The sequence below is a fragment of the Typopeltis vanoorti genome, chromosome 19, assembly GCF_054136105.1.
Source record: "Typopeltis vanoorti isolate ZY-2024b chromosome 19, IOZ_Tvanoo_1.0, whole genome shotgun sequence".
NCBI classification, from domain to species: domain Eukaryota; kingdom Metazoa; phylum Arthropoda; class Arachnida; order Uropygi; family Thelyphonidae; genus Typopeltis; species Typopeltis vanoorti.
The window spans coordinates 54,688,547-54,712,180 of NC_143567.1; the positions used below are offsets into that span (position 1 = coordinate 54,688,547).

Genomic DNA, 23,634 nt, shown 5'->3' on the forward strand with positions numbered 1-23,634 from the left:
ATAATGTTGGAGTCTTGACAAGTAACAGACTGATTTGGAGGAAAATTGTAGATAGGAAGTTAGTAATGATATAATTTTTTCATGTAGTACTATCATATCCTGTACACCCCTTGTGGGTACATGGCAGGAATTTGATGATGATGACATTTGATTTTGGATCGAACCTAGAGGCTTACAAAATACTTCATGTATTACTTAAACCACCATTTCTTTGAAACCAATAGGAGTAGGATTTTCCAAAAATCTGAAAACAGCATTAATCATCCAAATCATCTTATGGTCTACATTCTATCCTCTGCAATTGGGTTAACAGTTTCTTTCATTCACTATTGAAATGGTTATGTGTTGAGAAATAATTGCATAAACTTGCAGAATATGTTTCATAGAAATAAAGATGGGTGTTTCATTTATTGGGTGGCTGGATTAAAAGGCATTGCTTTTTTAGTATGCCCATGCATTTCTCTGTATATAATACAATTACTTCACCTAAGACAAATATGACAATGCTTCAAACTCAACAACAGGTTCAACTTGTTTTTAGGTCAAGAATGAAATAGATATTTGTGGTTATCAGTAAGACATTTATTCACTAACAGATGTTTTTATGTTAATACTGTACCTGAGAGCAGGGCTGTACTTATGCACAAGCAAACGAGGCTCTAGCTGGGGCCACCCCAAAATTTAGGCCCAATTTAAGAGCCCCAAACAATGAGAGGGGGGCCTTGGAGCACTCTATTGCCTCCATCTCTGCCCACCTCAGGAAAGTGTAAGTACAGCCCTGCCTGATAAGTTGTTTGGCCTGTATTATGTTAATACAGTGGATGGAGTAAAAAGAAAAGATTTGAATACCTGGTTTGAGATTGTATTTGGGAAAAAATGAAGAAAAAGTAAACTTCTTGAATGGATCAACAATTGAACAGGCAAAACAATTCAACTATTTAGGAACAGTAATAACAAAACACAAATACAAATACACGACCACTATTAAACATAGAATATCAACCTGCATGGTGATCATTTAATAGGCTAGGTAAAATAATAAAATCTCCAAACCTCTAAAAATAAAATTATATAATGCAGTTATAATACCCACTGTCCTATATGCTTCAGAAATTTGGACACAAAGATGGAGATACAAAAACTGGAGGCTTTAGAGATGAAATATCTCAGAAAAATAAACAAAACAAAATGGACAGAAAAGAAAACAAATGAAACTGTAAGACAAGACCTAACTATACAGTCATTAATAGAAGAGATCAAAAGAAGACAACTTCAATGGTATGAACATGTCAAGGGAATGTCACCAAAAAGGCTACCTGTATACAAGATTAAAAGAAAAATAGGAAGACCAAGAACTAAATAGATAACGTTAGGTTAGGTTAGATTAGTCAAGCAGATAGGAAATGGGTGATCATTTTAACTCACTTACAGAGTTTACAAACTTATAGACAGTTTACCAGCCATGCAAAAAATCAAGACACCTGGAGGTTGTTGTGGAAACACAGAAAACTCAACCCATTTTGAGGACAGTAAGTAAGAAACATTGTATTCTTTAGGATTTATAAGGGAGAGGACTTTTCAAAACACAGCCATAAAAGGAATGAAGAAGAGGAAGAAATATTTGTTCATATTTAAAGTTGAATTATGCAGGAGTTTTAAATAACTGCTGCATTTATTTTATAAGAATTAGATTTTATGGTAGAGGAATTACTGATGTCAGTTTTGATGAATGATGACCATGGAAATATTTGTAGAAATTCAAGCATCTGAAACTGAAGCATCTGCCTGAAAGACTAGAGCGAATTGGTAAGTCATTAATCAACCTAATTGTTCTCTTCTAATTGAAGCAAGCTGACTTCATAGCCTTATTTGCTCTGTCTGTAACTCCAAACAATTTGGATGCAATTCTAAGGAGTTCTTAAGGGCAGTACATCAAATATGAGAACAATATTCATTGGTTGAACAGAGTTGGGATTTATGTATAGTTAATAGATGCTTAACATGGAGCTAATTTCTTGGAGATTGAGGTGGCAGTATTTATAATATGTTTAAGTGAAGACTTGAAGTTAGAGTAATCCCAAGAAGACAAATCTCTTGTACAGTTATTTCAATGTTGTCAAAAAGTAAGACTAGACAACATTCAAAAGAATTGAAGTTGATATTAACATTAGACCTCTATGAAGTCAACTCATCATGGGAAGTCACTACTGTCACATACAAGATTGTCGATCTGTGCCTTAACTTGTTTGCACTTGCCACATTCTCAGCCATTGCATTTCATTCACTAACCACTGTCCATGCAAAGAACCTATTCCTCACATCCTTATACATTTCCAGGGTTGGCTGCTTGTTCTATTATGATCTCCCTCTATTCTGTGAAAAATCTCCACATCAACTAATAATTTTTCACCAACTTACGTCTCATCTGATATTCACAAGGCTCTGCATCTGACATTTCATTGGTCTGTCTTCATATCCAACATTCCAAAGACACAATACAAACTTAGCTTTTTTTCTCTGAATTCTCTCCAAGATATCAATGAAGCTTGTTATAGATCTGGGAATGAGCTGTTATGTTTGTATATGAATGATAGAAGTATCAAATAGTTGTATTGATTGAGTTCATTCATCCAAAAATTGTTGGAATAAGTGAGACATGGTTGGATGAAGATGATATCCTGACAGGAATAGGGATGGAAAGGTATGATGTTTTTCTTGAAGATGGAGCGGGTAAATAAATATAGTCTTGCAAGGCAGAGATGCAAGGGGGAAATAGTGGTAGTGGTTTTGAGGCAGTATGGATATACTGTATCAGATAGTGAATGGAATGAAATAGTTGAATGTTGCTATAAACCTGGTAATGTGGAGGATAGTGACCATGAAATATATAAGCATATTAGTCAAGTAGATAGGAGATGGGTGATCATTATAGCTGAATTTAATTATGCCAATATAGATTGGGATGACAAGATAGCAACCGGAAGTAAAGAAAATGAAAATATTGAATTTTTGAGATAACTACCTTAGACTATGTAACAGGGGGCATGCAAGGATTGAGGGTCTTGAATTTGATCATGTCATGAGAGGATCTCATTATAAATGAGGTGTGAGATCTTCCTCCATCTGGTGAGAGTGACCATGAAGTAATTACCAGGGTGTTACCAGCATGTGACAGCATTTGAACTAGATTTGGTTTAAATATAGAGTTAATTACACCTGTTATTTTTAAATATTTTGTAATTTTCATGTTTATATCTTTTTCATTTTCATATGTGATCATACATCCTAGGTAGTTAAATGAATGCACCTGTTCTAAAATCTTATCTATTACTATTTTAGTTATTGCTGGATCTTGTCCTTTAAAGGCCAAGATCGTTGATATTATAAAGGCCGTTGATATTATCATACCATAATCTTTGGATATCTCATTTAGATTTAAAATAGCTTTCTGTAAGTTATCTTCAGAATTTGTAATTATTATTTGGTCGTCGGCAAAGAGGAGAGGATAAGTTAACTGTAGGTGAAAGTTTAATTCCTTGATGTAAATTTTTACTCCATTTTATTATTATTTCATTTAAGTAGATATTAAAAGGAGTTGCTGAGAGGGGACATCCCTTTCGGACCCCTTGGTTTATCTCTCTTGTATATGATAGCTCGTGATTTAATCTTATTTGTATTTGATTATTTTCATATATACTTGTGATAGCTTTTAGGATATTATTTGGTATTTGTCTTTCTTTTAATATGTTAAATAATGCTTCTTTTAACTTTGTCAAATGCTTTTTCAAAGTCAATAAATGCAATATGTGTTTCTAAATTATATTCTCTTCTTTTCTCTATTATTAATTTTAGGCAAAAGGCTGGGTCCATACATGATCTTCCTTTTCTAAATCCATTCTGTACTTATAGAATAAAGTTTTCGGAATATTTCATTAGTTTATTTAAGATTCTGCTATATGTTTTGTAACAGGAATTTAGTGTACTGATAACTCTATAGTTTTTAGTGTCATCTCTATTACCTTTCTTAAAGATAGGAATTACAATTGCTTTTTTCCATTCTATTGGGGGGATACCAGTTGAGTAAATTTTATTTAAAAATAATAAGAGTCTTTCTTTGAATTTTGTTCCTGCGTATTTATATAGTTCTGAACCTAGCTTATCTTCTCCAGGTGATTTTCCGTTTCTTGTTTCTTTCAGGCTGATTTCTAATTCTTCTTTCGTTATTTCCTTTTCATTTTCGTTAATTGTTTGCCAGTTGTCTTTTTTAAAATATTTGTCTCTCCACATTTCTGTGTAGTAATTTAGAAATTCTTCTAATTTCAATTCAGTGTTTAATTTTATGTTTTCTTTGGTATCTGCATTTAAGTGTTTCAAAATCTTATATACATTGGGTCTTATTTTATATACATCATGTTCTAAATTAGAAACAAATTTATTCCATGATTCTCTGTCTTTTTCTGACTTCTCTTTTAGCTATGGCTCTTATTCTTTTATATTCTATTTCATCTTCTAATATTTTACTGCTTAACCATTTGTGATAGGCTTCTTTTTTCTTTTTATTGAATTTTTTGGTCTTTCCTAAGCTTTCATTTGCTGCTGCATTTAATATTGTTTTTATATTAAGCCATTCTATTTCTATTTCTTCATTTTGTTTTATTTTATCTAGACATTGGTTAATTCTTTGTTCATATAGCCATTGTACATTTGTGTCATTCAATAGTCTAGTTTTATAAACAAATGTTTCAATTTTTCTTTCTGTTCTTGTTACTTGTAGACATTTAGGTGGTAATCTTAATTTTATTTTAACAAGGGAGTGGTCACTGCTTATTTCATATCCTCTGTGAACTCTAACATCTAGTGAAAATTTTGATGTCTTTTCATTTAATATGAAGTAATCTAATATCGATTTCCATCCTCTTGCTGCCCAAGTATATTTGTGTATGTCTTTACGTTTATAGAAGGAATTCATTATTTTTAGGTTATTATAAACTACAAAGTCAATCAATTTTTTACCATTTCTGTTTAGAGTGTGTTCTCCATGTATTCCTATTTTATTATTAATTTTCGTGTTTCCAATTCTTGCATTTAAGTCTCCTGCTAAAATTATGTAATCATTTTTATTTATTTTATTATATATGTTTTGTAGCTGATTATAAAAATCAATATTATCCTGTTCTCTTCCTTCTTCTGGGGCATATAAACCAATTATTGTTAAATAGCCTCTATCTATTTTTATTCTAGCTTCTATTATTCTTTCATTCCATAATTTATAATGTTTTAACTGTTTTGAAAGGGAGTTATGAATCCAAATCATGACTCTTGCTTGTGCTCTTTGGTCTCTGTTGACTCCACTGTATATCACATTAAAATTTTCAATTCTCATAGTTCCTTTTAATTTCTTTTTTTGTTTCAGTGATTACTGCTATTTTAAAATTTCTTTCATTTAATAACTGGTCTAGTTCTATTTCTTTGTATGCTATTCCTCTTACATTCCAGTTTGCTATGTGTATTATATTTTGTCATTTCCATTTTCATTTTACCTTTTCCATTCCAGGGTCATTTCCCACAGATTCAATCCAATTATCTTTTTCTGTCAGCTTACAAGTAGGATTATGTTCTCCATGTCAGGGGACTAGCCTGACGATGGAATAGTTCAGTGGTAGGGCTGCTACCTTAAGGCTTCTGAACTAGCCTTCTTCCGAATTTAAACCCATAGGAGGAATAGGGTATATTGAAGGGGAAAGAGTAGATTATAGAAGAAATATAGTAAGGTTTATAGAGAGGGTATAGTTGTAAGGCCAGAAATGAAAAGACCCCATGGCCCTCGAGTACTCTAATAGCATAAGGGTCGTAAAATAAGAAGTTGGCTGATAAGGCCTTATAGGAAAGATTAAATCAAGTGGATCTTCCTCAAAGTAGAAGGAGAGGATAGATCCAGCTAGGGGTCCACGGGAGTGCCGCTTCCCTTACAATCAAGATGATTGCCCCTTATGCCCCTGTTGGTCCATGAGTCCTTATTCTGTATATTCAGAGCACCCCACTATATATATATATATATATACACACACACATACGCACGTGCATGTACACACACACACACACATGGTGGGCTCCCCTGTCCGCCACCCAGGGGACGCCCTCTCTAGGGGTTACAGGGTTCCCTGAGAGATCGCCAAGTTGAGCAGCTCTCAGATGTGAACTGTAGACTAAAATACACAAAGATTATTGAAGCAAAAATGAAAGAGTTTGAGAACAGGAATGAAATTTTGGAGATTCAATGGCAAGCCCTGAAGAAAACACTAATTGATTCAGCCAGAGAAGCATGTGGTGAGAGGGTGTGTGCAATGATAGAAAAATCAGAAAGTATATCAAAAGTTCGTACAAATAAGTGAGCTTTTGCTCTTAGAGAATACAGAGACAAATGTAATAAAGCTAAACACTGTGTAAAACTAGCTAAACAAAAGTCATAGGAGGAGGACTTTGGCAAGAACATAGAAAATAAATATCAAGAATGTGGTAAGATATTCTGGAGGTTGTTGAAGAAGCTTAGAAATGGAGGATAGAGTGCTGTTAGAGATGATAAAGGTGACATAAAAATGGGAGAAAAAGATATCCTTGAAGTATGGAGTAATTACTTTGAAAAATTGCTAAATGAAACAAGCAGTGATAGCAGAGTGGTAAAATACACTCGACAGGCATATAGGCAGGAATACATATCCATACTTGAAGTAGAAAAAGCCATCAAATACTTGAAATGTGGAAAGGCAGCAGGAATAGATGATATTCGACCAGAAATGCTGAAGTATGGCAGTATAAAAGTCTTACAGTGGCTTCACTGCATAGTTCAGACAGCCTGGACACAGGGACAAATTCCCGATGATTGGAGTAGAGCTCTAACAGTACCCATATATAAAAAGGGAAATAAAACTGAATGTGAGAATTACAGAGGTATTTCCCTTCTGAGTGTTCCTGGCAAGATCTATGCAAATATTCTTGAGAAACGGTTCAAAAGAATTGTGGAAGAAAAGCTTGTTGAAGAACAAGCTGGATTCAGGCCAAATAGAGGCTATCAGGATCAGATCTTCACTTTATGACAAATAGTTGAGAAATCATGGGAATATAACAAAGATCTGTATTTAAGTTTTGTCGATCTGGAAAAGGCATATGACAAGGTGCCAAGATAGAAGCTATTCAATACGCTACAGTTATATGGTGTATAACTGTAGCGTATGAAGGAAGTACAGGAAGATGGTTTAATGTTAAATCTGGTGTGAGACAAGCATGTACATTATCCCCTCTGTTATTCATTATTTATATGGATCACATGAAGGAAAGTGGTATTAAACACGATATCAGAATTGGAGATGTTAATGTCAGTTCTTTGCTTTATGTGGACGATGTTATACTTCTAAATAAATCTGCTACAAGTTTTCAAGATTCCCTGACTAAATTGAATGACTGTTATAATAGATATGGAATGAAGGTCAGCAATAAAATGACAATGAAAATAGGTAGAATCGTTGAAAATGTGAAATGCATTTGGAACGGAGAACCTGTGGAAGAAATAAAACATTTCAGCTACTTAGGCACGATTTTTACTGAAGATGGTAAATTAAATATGGAAATAGACAACAGAATCAACAAAGCTGGTATGGTAGCAAGTCAACTGAATAAATTTATATGGAATAAGAGGGAAATTACTTGGAACACTAAATTAGCTGTATACAAGATAGTGCTCAAACCAGTTTTAACTTATGGATCTGAGAGCTGGGTCAGAAGTAAAACACTTGACCAAAGACTAGAGACCAGAGATGAGATTCCTGAGAAAGATTAGAGGCGTGAACAGATGGTATCAGTGGCAAAATCATATTAAAAATGTGGATATTAGGAAAGAACTTGACATTGTCAGCATCCAGGAATGTGTTAGCAGAGCTAATCTCAGGTGGTATGGTCAGTTAAACAGAATGGGTGAGGAAAGATTAGCAAAACAAGTGTTCTCAGCCAGGTTTGCAGGAAAACGACCCAGAGGAAGACCAAGATATAGTGGATTGATATAGTACAAAATGCCTTAGACGATAGAAATATAAGATCTGATAATGTTGGAGTCTTGACAAGTAACAGACTGATTTGGAGGAAAATTGTAGATAGGAAGTTAGTAATGTTGTAAATTTTTCATGTGGTACTATCATATATGCTGTACACCCCTTGAGGGTACATGTCAGGAATTTGATGATGATGACGATCAAACACTAGAAACCATAGATATGAGAGTTTGAGAAAAAATGAGGAGTTGGACAGATGGCAGTCATTGACAGCGTTATATTAAAAATGAAAATGTTAAGAACTTGATGTTGGGTGATGAGAGCTGCTCTGAGATAGCGTGGTCAATTAAACAAGCAGAAGAATGATTAGCAAAACAGGTGTTTGAGCCAAGATTTTAGGAAAAAGGCCAAGAAGATAATCAAGATTCGGGTGGATTTATGCGGCTAGAAGTGCCTAAGAAGACTGAAATATAATATCTGTGAGGTAACAGACTGATTTGGAAGAAATTGTTGATAGGAAGTTAGCATTACATATTTGTTTACATTATCATTACATAGTATCATTTATACTCCTTGAGAGTACATATCTAGTATTATTAATTTTCTTGAAAGGTACATTATTTTGTCATGTACTTAAGGATTATTATACTTTGAAATCATCCAAGAAATTTTTTTCAATGATTGTTTTGTGGAATTTTTCAAAAAACTGTTGAAATCCAGGATGTTGATCAACAGTTGCATTTTCCCCCCAGGCCTTGGGGTGTGATGGAACAGTGCCTGTGAAAAAGGCAGAATCAGGACATTGGTGAAAAAGTGATGGGAGTGATACGTTTCCTTTATGGATAGTATCACTTAGTTGTCATTCCAAATGTGGTAACAGTATTCTAAAGCTAGATCTTTTTCCTGAAATCTTGGCTCAAACACCTGTTTTTCTAACCTTTCTTTTGCTCTAATTAACTGATCATGCCACCTCAGAATAGCTCTCCTAATACAATGACAAACAGGCATCAGAGGGATGTTCTGTACAATAGATCATAACCGAGTAATAGAAAAAAGTAAATGAAAGTCAACTTGCATAATTAGTGTTTGTAGATTTTGAAAAAAAAAAAAAATTATTTCTGAATGATATATAAAGTATCAAACAGTTTGAAGAAGCCATCTAAGCAAAACATATCATATTATTAAAAACTATATATCAGAATTCAATAGCCAGTATAAAGTTGAATATCAAGGAAAGGAATTCAGTATTGAGAGAGCGGTGAGGCAAGGAGATTTTGTTGTTTTCTGCTATATTAGAAGCCTAGGAATGTCTCATGGGGAAGACTATGGAGTTAACATCAATGGAAAAAAAATCATTCATGTTTAACTGATGACATTGTTCATTTTTTTCAAAAATGAAGCTCAGGAAATGCTAAATGATCTTGTGTAAAGTTTTTTTACTTGGTTATACTATAAATTAAAGATGCCAAGAAAGTATATTCATGGTTTCATCCTTTATCCAAGTAAGCAAATAAAGTTTGCATGTGAAGTAACTTCACAACTGGGCTACTTGTATAGACAAGCTAATGACTTCACATCAGTGGCCTTAGTATCCAGGTAATGCTAGGCACACATTCTTACGGGCATGTATGATGCTGTTCATCATGAGAAGGGCCATTACGCAGACCAGTTTCGACCTTTATTTGAGGTCTCATCAGTGGGAAAAAAAGATGCTGAAAAAACTTTTAACACCTATCTCTAATCCAGAGTATTTTAGTAATAAGGTGTGACACCTTTTGACTTTGAATATGGGAAATATTGACTTCTGAATTACTTCAGCTGTGGTATCTCTTCTGGGTCTGGCTGACACTGATAATGGTTTGATGGCTGACTTTTTTGAATGGGTTTGTTTCCATGCCCAGGATAAATGTAGGATGAGCAGGAAAGATTATAAAAGATAATTCTATATCACCATTTCAGTCATCTATTCAGCATTTAATTCTGGAACTCAAATAATGAGTGTAATTGGTAGGATTCTATCTGGACTAGATTTGTACATATGATAGTTAGGATTCTTCTATGATTTTTGTACTGAAAGATATGCCTGAGAGAGCTTGCACTGAGTTTTTAAGTTGGAGATGATTTGCTTTGATTATTTCTGTAAAAGTTTGAGGAGAAGAAAAACATTAGTAGATTATCTTTGTCAGGTTATGATGGTACCATCTGAATGTTTGCAAGGTGGAATCCCAGATGTGTGGAAGTTGTGCCTGGTAATGGACTGGAAGGCAAGTTTTTGTGCAGCTGTTGTGAAACTAGTTTTTGTCTTGGGTCATTTTAGGTTAGCAGAATTTTTTCCTGGACTGATTTGACACATTTATTGCAGAACAAAGATGAATAGTAGTTAGGAATTTTAAATGGAATAGAGGATGGTCTTAATTCCAGCAAAAATTATTTCATTATTTGGTTCAGAGCAATTGCTTGTATCAGCAGAAGTAATCGTTTGGGTTGGCTGAGTGGATATCTTACCTGCTCTCCAACTTACAGAATGCAGGTTTGAATCCTGCCTTGAGCTTGTATGTTTATGGATATTTTTAAGTGAGAAATAAATTTCATTGCCTAGTGTGAGGCTGCCTTGCCATTTATTAGAGGTCTGAAGTAGCTTGCAAAAAGTTTCTACAGTACTAATGTATTTATAGGCTTATAATCTTTCATAAAGTGTTAGTAAAAAAAAAAAAAATGTGTGTGGTGGTGGGGGAGGATCATATACAAAGCAAAACTTGGATGAGGTTATGAGATATCAAGTGAAGAACTGACAGCCACAATAATATTTGAAGGAGAACTGGTTAAGACAAATATTTAAGGTCATGTGGGGAGGATGGTGAAGATATCTGGTATTTTGGTGGATGGATGGATATTTTATATTAGTCATTACTATCAGCATCCATGGAAGCTTGGTAAGAGTGTGGTTAGCAAGGGTGTTAGAGCTAGGTTTTTTACTTGGAGAGTGGTAAATGAGTGGAATAAGTTGCCAGAGTCTGTTGTGGGTGCCATGACTGTAAATGAGTTCGAGGTGAAGTATGATAGATACTGTGTGAATGTTGAATAGTTGTTCTTGACATGATGTTGGGCCTCCCTCGATGAGTCTAAGGACTCCTTGGAGCTGCCCATAATAATAATATACTCAAGAATTTTTCATTTTGATCAGTGGAATTGAAAAAGAGGAAGTCAGTTTGAGTTGAACATTTAAGTCTCCAAGAAATATAATCTTGTTTGAATAATTAGAATGCAGAAAATCATCTTAAATGATATTGTTGATTAATTGTGGAGAGGTTAGAGTGATTATCAGAATTTGGAAATTGCTAGAGTAGAAGATGTGAATGAAGCAAGAAAATTTTGAGTGTGAGGAGTGTCATAAATAGAGGATTACTGGTTTGGCATTCTCTGGATTGAATGACAGGTCTGTTGATTGAACAAGTACTACTCTAACAGTAGGAATTACATAGTGTGTGTATATATACACACACTTAAGTCTCCAAGAAATATAATCTTGTTTGAATAATCAGAATGCAGAAAATCATCTTAAATGATATTGTTGATTAATTGTGGAGAGGTTAGAGTGATTATCAGAATTTGGAAATTGCTAGAGTAGAAGATGTGAATGAAGCAAGAAAATTTTGAGTGTGAGGAGTGTCATAAATAGAGGATTACTGGTTTGGCATTCTCTGGATTGAATGACAGGTCTGTTGATTGAACAAGTACTACTCTAACAGTAGGAATTACATAGTGTGTGTATATATACACACACTTAAGTCTCCAAGAAATATAATCTTGTTTGAATAATCAGAATGCAGAAAATCATCTTAAATGATATTGTTGATTAATTGTGGAGAGGTTAGAGTGATTATCAGAATTTGGAAATTGCTAGAGTAGAAGATGTGAATGAAGCAAGAAAATTTTGAGTGAGAGGAGGGTCATAAATAGAGGATTACTGGTTTGGCATTCTCTGGATTGAATGACAGGTCTGTTGATTGAACAAGTACTACTCTAACAGTAGGAATTACATAGTGTGTACACACACACACACACACACACACACACACACACACACACACACACACACACACACACACACACACACACACACACACACACACGGGTCTCTTTTATTGCGGATTTGAAGTTATGCGGTGCATTTCCACAGATATGAGACCTTTCGACACTTCTGCGCATTTCAACAGAAGGAGAATCCATTCCAATTCAATTAATAGGGTAATCCAGCATTTCCCAAACTTTTCCTAAACGGAAACACTTCACAAATCCTGAACTTTTCATGGAACACCTTGGTTATTTTGTAATATATTCATTAATAATTAATTGTTAGTTTAGCTGATTTTTTATTATTAATTAATAATTGATCATTAATTAATAATTAAATTTTGTCCAATGGAGGAAAAAACACCGAAGAAAAGAAATTTCTTTGGAAATGAAAAATGCAATTTTAGATTGCTTAGCAAAAGGAGAGGGATCTACAGTGATTGGTAAACATTTTAATTTAGACGAATCTACTATAAGATCAATTAAAAAGAATGAAGTCGCAATAAGAAAATCTTGTCATTTCTGCCACAAGACTAAGTGCCAAATTATCATCGTACTCAAGAGATGCTTTATTAGAAAACACGGAACGGGCGCTCATAATTTGGATTGAAGAATTAACTCAAAGAAGAATTCCTATAAGTGGTTATTTAATTAAACTAAAAGCTCTTTGGTTTTTATGAACAGATGAAGCAATTGGAGCCGTCTTCTTCCGTTTCCCAGGCTGATGAAGAATTTTAGGCTAGCAAAGGATGGTAAACCAGGTTTTTAAAAAGGAATGCGCTTCATAACGTGAAACTTACAGGCGAGGTTGCAGCAGCAGATGAAGAAACAGCTAAAAATTTCGAGAGAAGTTAGCCAAAATTATTGAAGATATCCTGGTCAAGTGTTTAACACTGACAAAACAGGAAAATTCCTAGTCATATTTACATCACAAAGTCTGAGGAAAAAGCAAGTGGATTTAAAGCAAGCAAAGATCGAGTCACATTGTTACTTTGTAGCAATGCATCAGGAGATCGAATGTTGAAACCCCTCCTAGTAAATTGATTTCTAAGACCACGTGCTTTAAAAGACAAAGATCTAAACAGCTGCCGGTACATTGGATGGCTAATACAAAGCCTGGGTAACAACTGCTTGTTTTATTGAATGGTTCAATAATTGCTTTGTACCAGAAGTGGAAACATACATGAAGCAAAAAGCGCTCGATTTTAAAGTTTTATTAATTGTTGACAATGTACCATGTCATCTGCATTTAGAACATCCAAATGTGCAGCTAGTGTTTTTTCTGCCCAATACAACAAGCATTATTCAGCCATTAGATCAAGGTATAATTGCTACTTTTAAAAAATATTATGTTAAGCACACTTTTAAATTTATATAGGATAAACTAGAAAATGAATCATTAACAGTAACTGATGTTTGGAAAAAAATTTCTATTTTGGACTGCTTAAATCATATTGCATCTACTATCACTAAAATAAGACCACAAGTTTTAAATGCTTACTGGGAAGCAGCTTGGCCTGGATGTATTGCAAACAGTGCAACCATGCAAACATCTACATTATCAGATGAAATCATTACATTGGCACATGAAATTGGTGGAGAAGGTTTTGATACATTTAGGCAGAACGATGTAGACGAATAGCTTGTGGATGCCTTAAGTGACGATGATATTATTGGATATCAATTAACTTTAGATATCGTCGAAGATCCAGAAAGCAATAGTGAAGCGGAAGAAAAACCTGTCCCCCTCACTGCAAATATAATTTGAGAAGGTCTTGAACTGTGCAATAAATTGGAAAATCATTTTCTTGTTAATGACACAAATTCTGAATGAGCCTTTAAATTCCAACGTGAGCTGAAGAACCGTATGTCTGGATATCGCGAGCTGTATAAAAAATTAGTGAAATCATCATCGCAAAGTGTAATCACAGATTTACATTGTCAGAAGGAAAAAATCAGCACAGAATGAGAGTGAAGCTAATTCTGTTTGTGAAGAACCACTGATGCACTGACTATCTCTTCTGGTGATGAAAGTGATTTTGCACCTGTTCGCAAACGTTGCTGAATATTGTCTAATAGCGATGATAATTCTGATGACAAAATGTTAAAAAAAAAAATGTTACTTTTCAATAAAATTAAATGAATAAAACTTTAAAACAAACTTAGGCATTCTTATTTTCCTGAATTTTCATAAACTTTTATGTGATTTTAGGTTTATTTTAATTCATTGCTTCGGTTTTATGCGGTTTTAGAAAATTATGGAACATATCCCTGATTTTTCAATGTAAGTTAGGCCTTTTTTGTGCGATTTTTTATATGCAGTTTTCTGTGGAACTTATCTACCGCATAAAAAGAGACCCTATCTGTATATATATTGTAACTTGTATTTACTCGGATTGTAGACATTTTAAAATCATAATTTTACTCACTAGGAACACCGAGATAAGATAAAATAAAAGCTTTAATTAAACACAACTAGTTTCGTCAGAACGCCGACTTCTTCAAGTGTATAAATTATCACAAGAACTGGAAAAAATAGCAAGATAAAACACAGAATTCTCATATAAACAAGTTAGGAATAACACAGTCGAATTTGAACTGGCGACCGTGTGGCAGGTCTAGCGTGAGGCATTAGTGAGTGGCAACCAACTCGAGAGTGCCAGAACTGAATCACTGTGCTGTGAGAGTCAGGTAAGCTATAGCTTAGATTACTGTTCATGTGTGTGGGGGGTCCAGAACTATTTCTTTTGATTCTAAGATCTCAGTGTTCCTAGTCAGCAAAATTATGATTTCAGTATATATATAATTCAAACATCAGAGGTGGATGCCTGTAGCATCCATTTGAGGTTTTTAGAAATAGTAGGTTATTTTTAAGTGGTAGTGCACATTGTTTTTAAGCTGACAGAACTATTAGTGAAATGAATATAGTATTTTTTTTAACTTATATTATATTTTCATAAAAATTTTCAGAATTATGCAAATGATATGCATAACTCTAGAGCTTAAGTTCACCTGGATTACAGAATGTATGAACATAACACAATAGTGCAACAAACAACCAAAATGAATAAATAGGTAATGAAATATACACACCATAAGAGCTTGCACATCAGCTAATTTGCTATTTGTGGCAGTAATTTCTTAGTATACATTTATTCCAGGCGTGCTTAAGGGTCAAAGCTGTATAACTGAGAGGAGACCTCCACATAGTCTTTAAAGGAATGCGGAGAACTGACCAGGGCTTCTGACGTAATGTCCAATCCTCACCTTCTCGTGGTGGTGCGCCCTGTTGGGTATCTGCCTGGATACTGAACAAATGAGGATGGCCTGGCAATTTGGGATTTAGCTGACCAAATTGTATTCTTATTGGCTTAAACCAAAATACAAAATGATGGTACAACATGACAAAATTTGACGCCGGCTGGGGCGTCACACGGTTAAACAAGGCCCCCGTTGTTTTCTTCAGGGAACCAGGGCGAACAGTGAAAAGTCAGCTACTGGAACAAACCCTAAAACACACCCCAACTAAATATCACCAGAGTTGAAGATTGGTACTCTCAACATAAGAAGCCTGAATGGCAAAGAAATGGAGCTAGCTGAGGAATTAGATAAGTACCAGATTGATATAATAGGGGTGACTGAAACAAAAAAGACAAAAACTGGTGAGATCTTTCTGAGCCAATAAATACAAAATGCTATATTCAGGAAATGACAATCAAGGAAAAGGAGTAGCCGTAGTATTCAACATTAAACACGAGGCTAATCTTCTTGAATGGCAAGCAGTCTCAAGTAGAGTGATAGGGGCAAATATCAGATTGGGGAATTGGACAATGAGACTTATTTGTGCCTATGGTCCCACAGAAGGCTCTACTAAGGTAGAAGTGGAAGAATTTTTTGAGGCGCTAGAGAAAGCTACTGACACAATGAAAAAGGGGATGTTGGTCCTTGTTGGGGATCTAAATAGCAGAGTAGGAAGTGATTGTGAGACATACAAAAATATTTTAGGAAAATTTGGAGAAAAGAGCAAAGCTAATAATAATGGCAAATATCTGTTGGATCAGGACATGGACTGGTTATTACTAACACCATGTTCCAACATAAAAATGTGCACAAATTCACATGGAGAGAAGAGGCAATGAAAAAGAAAAGTCTCATTGACTATGTTATTGTTGATAGTGATGTTTTCTCCTTGATACAGGACACCAGAGTGTACAGAGGATTTGAAATTGGAAGTGATCACTATTTAGTCTTGAGCAAGATAAAATTGAATTTCATATTGAAAAGAATAACATGTAAGAAAGTTTTAAAGCACACTAAAGTTGAGCAGCTCTCAGATGTGAACTGTAGACAAAAATACACAAAGATTATTGAAGAAAAAATGAAAGCGTTTGAGAACAGGAACCAAACCTTGGAGACTCAGTGGCAAACCTTGAAGAAAACCCTGATTGATTCCGTCAGAGAGGAATGTGGTGAGGTTGTCTGCAAGGATAGAAAAATCAGAACTCCATGGTGGACACAAGAAGTAAAAGAGGCAGTGAAGGAAAAGAAGAAAGCATATCAAAAGTTCCTTGCAGATAAGTTAGCTTGTGCTCTTAGAGCACACAGAGACAAATGTAATAAAGCTAAACACTGTGTAAAACTAGCTAAACAAAAGTCATGGTAGGACTTTGGCAAGAACATAGAAAATAAATATCAAGAAGGTGGCAAAATATTCTGGAGATTGTTAAAGAACCTCAGAAATGGAGGAAAGAGTGTTGTAAAAGGAATTAGAGATGATAAAGGTGACATGAAAACAGGAGAAAAAGATATCCTTGAAGTATGGAGTAATTATTTCGAAAAATTGTTAAATGAAACAAGCTGTGTTTGCACTGGTAAAAAAGCACTCAACAGGCATACAGTCAGGAACACATATCCATACTTGAAGTAGAAAAAGCCCATCAAATATCACTATCACAGATATCATATATCACTGCACATTTTTCTAAAATGTGCAGTGATATTATCATTAAACCTGATAACACTGTTATTAACCATAGATACATCAGAATGCCACTTTTCTACTGTGGTTTGGATTTTCCCAATGAGCACAGTTCTTTAATTTCAGGAGTGGAAATGGTTCCCTTACTGGGTCCCCGACTCCTCTGAAAAAAGTTCCTTAACGACTTCCTCATGCTGCTCCTTTTACAGTTCTTTCAGCTCCTTCAGCAATAAGCTATCTTGATGTTCCTCCACAAACTCTTCTACATCAGCATTGTCCACTTCTAATCTCATGGATCTCCCCATATACACAATTTCATCAACCACAGATTCTGCTAGCTTTGCAGGAAAATCTTCAAAATCTGTGCATGTCATGCACTCAGGCTATGATTTTTTCCATTCTGAATTCATAGTTTTCAAAGAAACTTACCCTCGTGCTTTATTTGTAAGCCTCGAACAATGCAAGATGTTAGTGCTTTTTCCAAAAGTCCCCGAGGGTCAGTTGTGTGTTAGATGTCACTTCGAAGCACTTTCAAAACAACTTTGTATAACGTTTTTTTAAATTGGAAATGACTGCTGATCCATGCGTTGGATAAGAGGAGTGGTATTAGAAGGTAGAAATTCGACTTTTATAAAGTTGTGCTTGCCGAAATCATCCTACAAGCCTGGGGGTGAGCAGGAGCATTGTCCTGCACAAAAAGTGCTTTCAGAGGTAGATTGTTCTTTTCAAGGTAGTTTTTTTTTTTCCCACTAGGAGTAAACACTTCGTGAATCCACTCTATAAAAAACTGCCTTGTTACCCAAGACTTAATGTCAGATCTCCACATCATATCTAGTTTATTTTTATTACATTGTTTGATTTAAACACTGAAATTTTCTGAGTGAAACACTAACGAAGGTTTCATTTTATAGTCACCAGTAGCATCACAACAACAAGCGAGTTAGCTGTTCCTTCATTGGTTTGTGTCCTGGCATTGCTTTCTCTCCTTGTGTGCTATAAGTTCGCTTAGGCATCTTTTCCCAGAAAAGTTCTATCTTGTCACAATTAAACACTTGCTGAGGAATAACCCCCTGTCCCTACATAAGTTTTAAATTCATTGTTATTGTTATATAAATTCATTGTTAGCCTCTTTGTTAGCACTGGCAACCTCTCCATACCTAACTACACTATGGATCCCAGTTCTCTTTAAAATGCTCAAACCATCCCCTACTAGCTTTACAATCATCACTGTTGGCACTAGATCCCAGGTTTGAATGCATAAGGTTGCTATGTAGTTGCTTAGCTTTTTCGCAAATTATTGCCCCTGAAATGCTGCCATTTGCTTATTGTCAGTCCACACCAACAAAAGTTTCTCCATTTCCTCAACAGCCTGAGATCTTTTAGGATACAAAGTTTTCACTCCTTTCACCACATCAGCCTTTTAAATTGCATCTGTATTTTTAATAATAATACAGATCATCGATTTTGCAATGTTATAATCTTTCGAAATTTCATAAATAAGATTTCCATTTTCTCATTTAGATAAGTTCTTTCTTGAGTTTAATAGTTGGTCTGGGTGCTCCCTTTTTCTGTTTATTTTCATCACTGCACTTTTTAGGAGCCATATTAACTAATCATTAAATAAACATTACAACACAATTGAAAAAAAAAAAACACTTTGAATCACAGAGTAAATTTATCATAATTACGATACGCACTAAAGAGTGGATTCACAGCACATGAATATAACCAAACGCACTGACGCAGACCGATCAACAACTGCAGAGATTTAATGCCTACTCACGCAAGCATTGGTGTGTTCATAAAACGAACAGCGTTTACCAATCGGAACAATTATTTTTCAATGGAAAAGTTTGTAAAACGATTTGTTTGTAATTGGAGGCGTTCATATAAGGAGATTTACTGTATATTGATGGTTTCTATATGTATTGATTTATTTTGTAAATTAGAGATATCATTGTGATATAGTCTTTTCCAACTTAGAACACCTTTATTATATAACAGTTTGTATCCATGCAAAATAACATTCTTAATGTCATAGAGAATGAAAGAATTTTAGGAATCCTCTTTGAAAAGAATATTCAAGATACCATAAATCTTACCCTATTGCATACTTCTAACAGTCTAGGTGGTTGTCAATTTTTAATCTTAAATATGTTTTAGGATGGCAGGGTTTTTATTTGTGTGATTGACAGATATAGCAGATTACATCCCTTCTATATCTCAGCAGAAAACTTTTTGATGAAGGTGAAGGTTGATTTATTGATTCTAACTCATTTAGTTTAATACATAAATAGGAGATATTTTTAAACTATTAAAAATTACTTGCTATTCACTGTTCTTAGTTTTTTGCTTTTTTTTTTTTTTTTGGATAACTTTAGTATGTGTTGCTATATTTCTGTGAAATTGTTTATTCCAGAATATGCTCAAGTTATTAAGATGCTAGGAAATGGAAGACTAGAAGCTATGTGTTTTGATGGAGTTAAAAGGTTATGCCATATTCGGGGAAAATTAAGGAAAAAGGTGCATATTTCTCTGTATTTTAATAGTAGATCAATAAAAATTGTTAATTATGTAATGCAAGTATTGTGGACCAGCAACATGAATGATTAGTGTTCAGAGTAGATTCAGTATTATTGTTCTGAAGATGTACATCATTAATGTGAAGATCATTTTAGCTTCTTTGAAATGAAGTTTGAAGAAATGTGAGAACATATTTTACCTTTCACTATTTGACTTGATAATTGTCCTTGAGGCTAGATTTGGGGCTGCATAAGGCAGTCTCAGTCATAATTTCAATAAAAAAAAAAATGGTAGCCTGTCTCATTCATTATGCTTCCCCCCAAGCATGTCATATTTTGCAGTCAGTTGTTTATAAAATGGATGTGATCTTTTATGATCTGATTTAAAGTAAATAAATAACTTCTGGATGGGGCAAAAGGTTAGTTTCATATTGTGTTCTTGTATCCATATGCATATCTGTAAGGAAATGTGCTGTTCATTATGAGATACTGAAGCAGTCGATATGAAGTCAACAGTCAGTATGTAGGCTGTTGACTTCACATCAACTGCTTCAGTGTCCCATAATGAACAGCACATTTCCTTACAGACATGTATACTTCTATAAGAATATGCACAAAGTTTTTTGCTTATGCTCAGGTATAGAATTAAATCAAGAATATAATTTCTTGTCTAGTATAATTTATTATTTAACTAAGCAAAAAAAAAAAAAAAAAACTATTGCTGAACTAGAGTATTTTAATAGTGATCCTACCCATAATGCATAGCGATATGTGTGTGTATGTGAATAAAGAAGTGCACTTTACATTATTTAGATACTGAAGCAATTGATTTGAGGTCAAAAACTTCTATATGCAAATAGTCTATTGTTAAGATACTTCATCCTTAAACTTTGTTTGCTTATGTTTGAGTAAAGGATTAATACAAGAATTTTTTTTTTTTTTTGTCTTGTATAATTTACTTTGTAATTGTAACCAGTTGAAAAAAAAAAAATTCTACTGTGTTGATTCCATCTTATGTGAGTTGGTTTTTAATTGATGTATCTCAGACAAATATTTTTTTTAAATGTCTGTCTGAGATATTTAAAAAAATCTCTCTGAGATGTTTAAAGCAAATTTTTGTAGCTGGTGATTCTTATATGTATGCAGAATGTTGTGTAGCCATTGTTCTTTTAGAAGTGATTCGCATTCTTATCTTTTTTTTTTCCTTTTCTTAATGTCTTTGCTGTTGTCCTTTTCTTTTATAGGTTATATAATAGGACGCATTCACATTTTTATGTTGAGAAAGAATGACCTTTCTGTTTTTAATATAACATCTAGAAATGCCTAACTTGCTGTCTTTTTCCTGCTAGTGTAATTTACCAATATGTGAATGAGCTGTTGTTGAAGAAAGCATAGTGAAAGAGTATAACGTTCTTAAATTTCATAAAAGCCTATTGTCTGGAAATCCAAACTCATCACCCAAACATCAAAGTTCATCTATACAAAACCACCAAACATATTTTCATGTGGTGTCGAACATCAGTTGACATGCAGATAATATCATCAACAGCTTCGGTGTATCACACTTTTGATCAATATTAGGATATATGTTTCAAGATCATTCCTAATCCTGTTAGTCTTGAAAGCCAACAAAGGCTTCTAATAGAAACAGTTCCAACAAGTCAATTGAGGTGGTTGGGATATTGAGGCATCCGCACACACACACTCCTAAGTCCATCTGTCTTGCTCTCCACATATCAACTAATGGACACAGAAGAGGAAAAACCAAGAAAAGAGATTGGGAAATATATAAGCAAAATTCTCTTTGAAGATGAGACTCATAATAGAACACACTTCGTGTTGGAGGTTTAATGGAATATTAACAGCACTAAGAAAGGATTAGAAAGTACTTTAATTTTTCCAGTATTTCATCTGTCACTGATCTTCATGAAGTACAAAAGTACACTTATAACATGCACACAAAGGCAACACAGTAATAAATGAAACACATAGATCAAGTCCCTTCTAGGTGGGAGCATCCTCTCTGAGTGCTTTTAGGGAGAGGGTCATAAATTGGGATCTCTGAGAATTAATGTTTCCCAAATTTTTGGAAGTTTCTTGCATCCATATTTATTTAAATTTGGTTGATTTTTGAGTGCTGCTGCATATTCTTAAAATAGTCTTTCTTTTTTAAATTTACTGATGGAGCATGTTTTTTTTCCCACAAGATTCTGCGAGTGACATTTGATCAACTCCATGGAGGAAATTTTGACAACATGCAATTCGGCACTCTCTCTGTTCATCTGTCAAAATGTGAACAAACCTTGAACAGATCTTCCTCTTGTGTAAATCTCTTTCTAAGATTAATCTTGCCGTTTCCTTACTGAGCTGTACAGTGAGTGGCCTAGTGGTTTATTGCCTTTCATAGGCAATTTCCCTAGCTTTCACCACATTTTCATTTGTCCAACCAAAAACTGGCCATCAACAGTGTGGTTCATCCCCCAGGCACTCCCCCCCTTTCTTCTCTTCAAGGATTAAGCATTTGCCTATTCTGACTTCACTGGTCTTTCCATCTTGTTGCTAGTCTTCCTATCCCCCTTGGTCTATATCTGTCCACCTCTTTTGGTAGTCAATATCTTTCCATCCTAGATAGATGTTCTTTTCATTTCTCTGTATTCCTTGACCTAACCTCCTCTCTTTAAATGTTGAAAACACTGATAGAACAATTGTGCATGGCTCAATGGCTCAGTCATTGGCATAATTTTTTTTTAGTTCTTGGTACACTTCTGTAGCAATTTTTCCTCATTTACAGTAAAATTTTATCACAGCTCTTTGCTCCATGATGCAACTTCTGACATGCTCCACTCACACACTTCAGTGGTTGCCACACGATAACTGCTGTGTCACCTGACTCGAAAGTTGCACCTGCAATTACAACACACTCTAGCAGTCAGACTATAAACACGTTTGTTACTTTTATTCAAAGGGCTCTCCTGTAAAAAATCAATCTCTTTACTTAACAGGCACACTATATGTGTACATGTATCATTTTCTAGTTAATTGCCTGTTTTATAAGATAAAAATCTCATGTTGTTCTGGGAGGAAACATTCTAACTCTTTCCAACCAGAAGGTATCGTTGTCAGTAACTGAGCCATGGACACTCATGATGTGTTATAAAAAAAATTATGAAACAGATCTTGAAATTATATCTACTGGTTTTGAAGTCATGACCAGTAATTATTAAATTTTTTTTTTTTTTTAATTATAAGACAAAAAAAACATTGCTGATCAGTCTTGACTCTTTCTTAATGACTGTACTATCCCTGTTTTCTGTTACCATTCTTATGTAACATAAACTTATGTAACAGAAAGACAAGAAAGCATTGTTAGCTACAAAAAAACTTCTAATGATTCAGACATGCTACGCTGGTAACAATTTTATCAGGTCTGTAATGGCAGAAAGACTCCAACTTTCTTGTATTCCTCATCAAGAATCAAAGTAAAATTTATTTTGCAAGCATAAAAATATTGCACATTAGCATTTTTAGATTTTTCTGATAAACCAAAAAAAAAAAAATAAAAGGGTCATCGTATGTAGTGTGCCATAGAAACTTATTTACAGATATGCAGATTATAATCTACACATATAATGTCTCAGTGACCACAAGAAAAGATAGTAAAAACCCCAAGAAAGTGATCTGAAATTCTTTATTGATGAATCATAACACTATACAGATACTGGATGCAAGACATGTCTATTACAGCGATTTTTGTTTGAGACCATAAGACCACAAGAACAGTCATTTCAAACATATTGAGCCTTTCAACATAAAAGGAAGCTGAAGATTTTCTCAAGAAAGATAATGCAGTCATGCAGTATATCTTGACCAAAGCTAAACTTCAGAATGTAGATAGAACTAATGTCCTGGTTGTCAAAATGGGAAGTACTCTGGATTTGGAAGTCAGTGATTTACATCAGCCAAGTCCTCTGTCTACATCTTCCTGTTTGTTGACCATTAGTAGCCCTGGATATATGTC

At 34.3% G+C, this 23,634-nt stretch overlaps 1 protein-coding gene across 1 annotated transcript in view; it reads left to right on the top strand.

Annotated features, from left to right (window-relative positions):
• eIF1A (eukaryotic translation initiation factor 1A) overlaps positions 1-23,634 on the top strand; it is an 87,143-nt gene that overhangs the window by 23,785 nt on the left and 39,724 nt on the right. The window contains exon 3 of the mRNA XM_090408898.1: positions 19,514-19,617. Within this exon, the coding sequence (XP_090265024.1) occupies positions 19,514-19,617 (104 nt within the window). The remainder of the gene's footprint in view (positions 1-19,513; positions 19,618-23,634) is intronic.